Source organism: Ipomoea nil, unplaced genomic scaffold (genome assembly GCF_001879475.1).
Source record: "Ipomoea nil cultivar Tokyo-kokei standard unplaced genomic scaffold, Asagao_1.1 scaffold3069, whole genome shotgun sequence".
Lineage (NCBI taxonomy): Eukaryota > Viridiplantae > Streptophyta > Magnoliopsida > Solanales > Convolvulaceae > Ipomoea > Ipomoea nil.
Genome location: NW_017619497.1, coordinates 6,573,005 through 6,574,196, shown reverse-complemented (window position 1 = coordinate 6,574,196; position 1,192 = coordinate 6,573,005). Strand labels below are relative to the sequence as shown.

The 1,192-nt window shown below is 42.5% G+C and overlaps 1 protein-coding gene across 1 annotated transcript; it reads right to left on the bottom strand.

Annotated features, from left to right (window-relative positions):
* Positions 1–225: 225 nt before the first annotated feature.
* LOC109164799 lies at positions 226–894 on the bottom strand. Its single transcript, XM_019313346.1, has one exon. It carries the CDS (start codon positions 892–894, stop codon positions 226–228), a length of 669 nt encoding a protein of 222 aa, XP_019168891.1.
* Between the last annotated feature and the right edge of the window lie 298 nt (positions 895–1,192).

Here is a 1,192-nt window from a genome sequence, read left to right as displayed (position 1 = left end):
TTGAATGTACCAAAACAACTTCTAACACCCACTTTGTGGTCTAGAAGGAAAAAATGTGAATACAGAAGCTAAAACCAAACTCTTTGTGTCTAATTCTCTTTGTACAAATTCTAAGCCAAAATACATATGAAAACAGAGGGATGGAAACTGATGAGATGACCATAATCTTTAACCAAATGAAAGAATGAACAAAGAACTAAACTGTATTATCCATCATCATCATCATCATCTAACTGTGGATGCAACAGTATGAGCCCACCATTTGAGACTGTCTTTCATGTTAACCTCATTGTTCATTGCAGGGATTCTCCACTTCATCAACTGGTTCTTCTTCCTCTCTTCTTTCTCCATAGCCTCCCAAGCTTCAGAGAGATAAGGACGAGCTCTGGCAGCCTTATTCGGCGTCTTCTCCTCTTCTTTCTTGCCCAGTTTCTGCAGCCCGGGAATGATCTCAACCAGGCTCGAATTCACATCTTCTTCAGAGAATTCAAACCCCAGATCCATAAACCCTTTCAGCTCCTGAAACTCAAGCTCCGATAAGCTCTTGCTCAGTGATCCCTTCTCGCCCTTTCTCCCCCTCCTCTTCCCCCTGTTTCCCCTCTTCACTTCCTTCGCCGTCTCCGGCGTTGACCGGAAATGCGATTCCGGGAGGACTGAGACCGGGGAAAAGGAATCGGAATTGTACCCGGAATTGAAACTCAAAAGCTCAGCTTTTGACCTGGTTTCAACCACCAATTGGGTTGGAAATTCCTTCCATTCTGAGGAACTTTCCTTGATTTTACGATCTGGGTCTGTTTCAGAAGTCGAGGAAGATGATGGGTCTGGTCGTTTCTTGAGAATTTCGAGATGGAACCAGCATGAATCGAAAAGGGTTATTACAGCCTCAGGGTCCATAAATGGAGGCTGAATAAGATGGGGAAGGTATCTAAGGTCAGAGGCTTAATTTGAGTGAAAGATTAATTAAGGGGAAGACAATTTTGGGGCTATATATACTGATTTTCTTGACCAAATTACCCTTCCCGCACTGCTCATATTGCAGAAAGGCTTCCACCTGTTTTGATTGATCAACACGTTATCACATTATTTTATGCTACACTTGAAGTATGACTTGTTGGATTCCAACTTATGACGTTGATTTAGAAAAGTCACAATCATACAGCTCGATCACAAGGTCTTTGGCAACTTCTACTAT

Excerpts from the sequence above, each read along its gene's own strand:
- LOC109164799 (XM_019313346.1), bottom strand. The coding sequence starts at position 894 with ATGGACCCTGAGGCTGTAATAACCCTTTTCGATTCATGCTGGTTCCAT.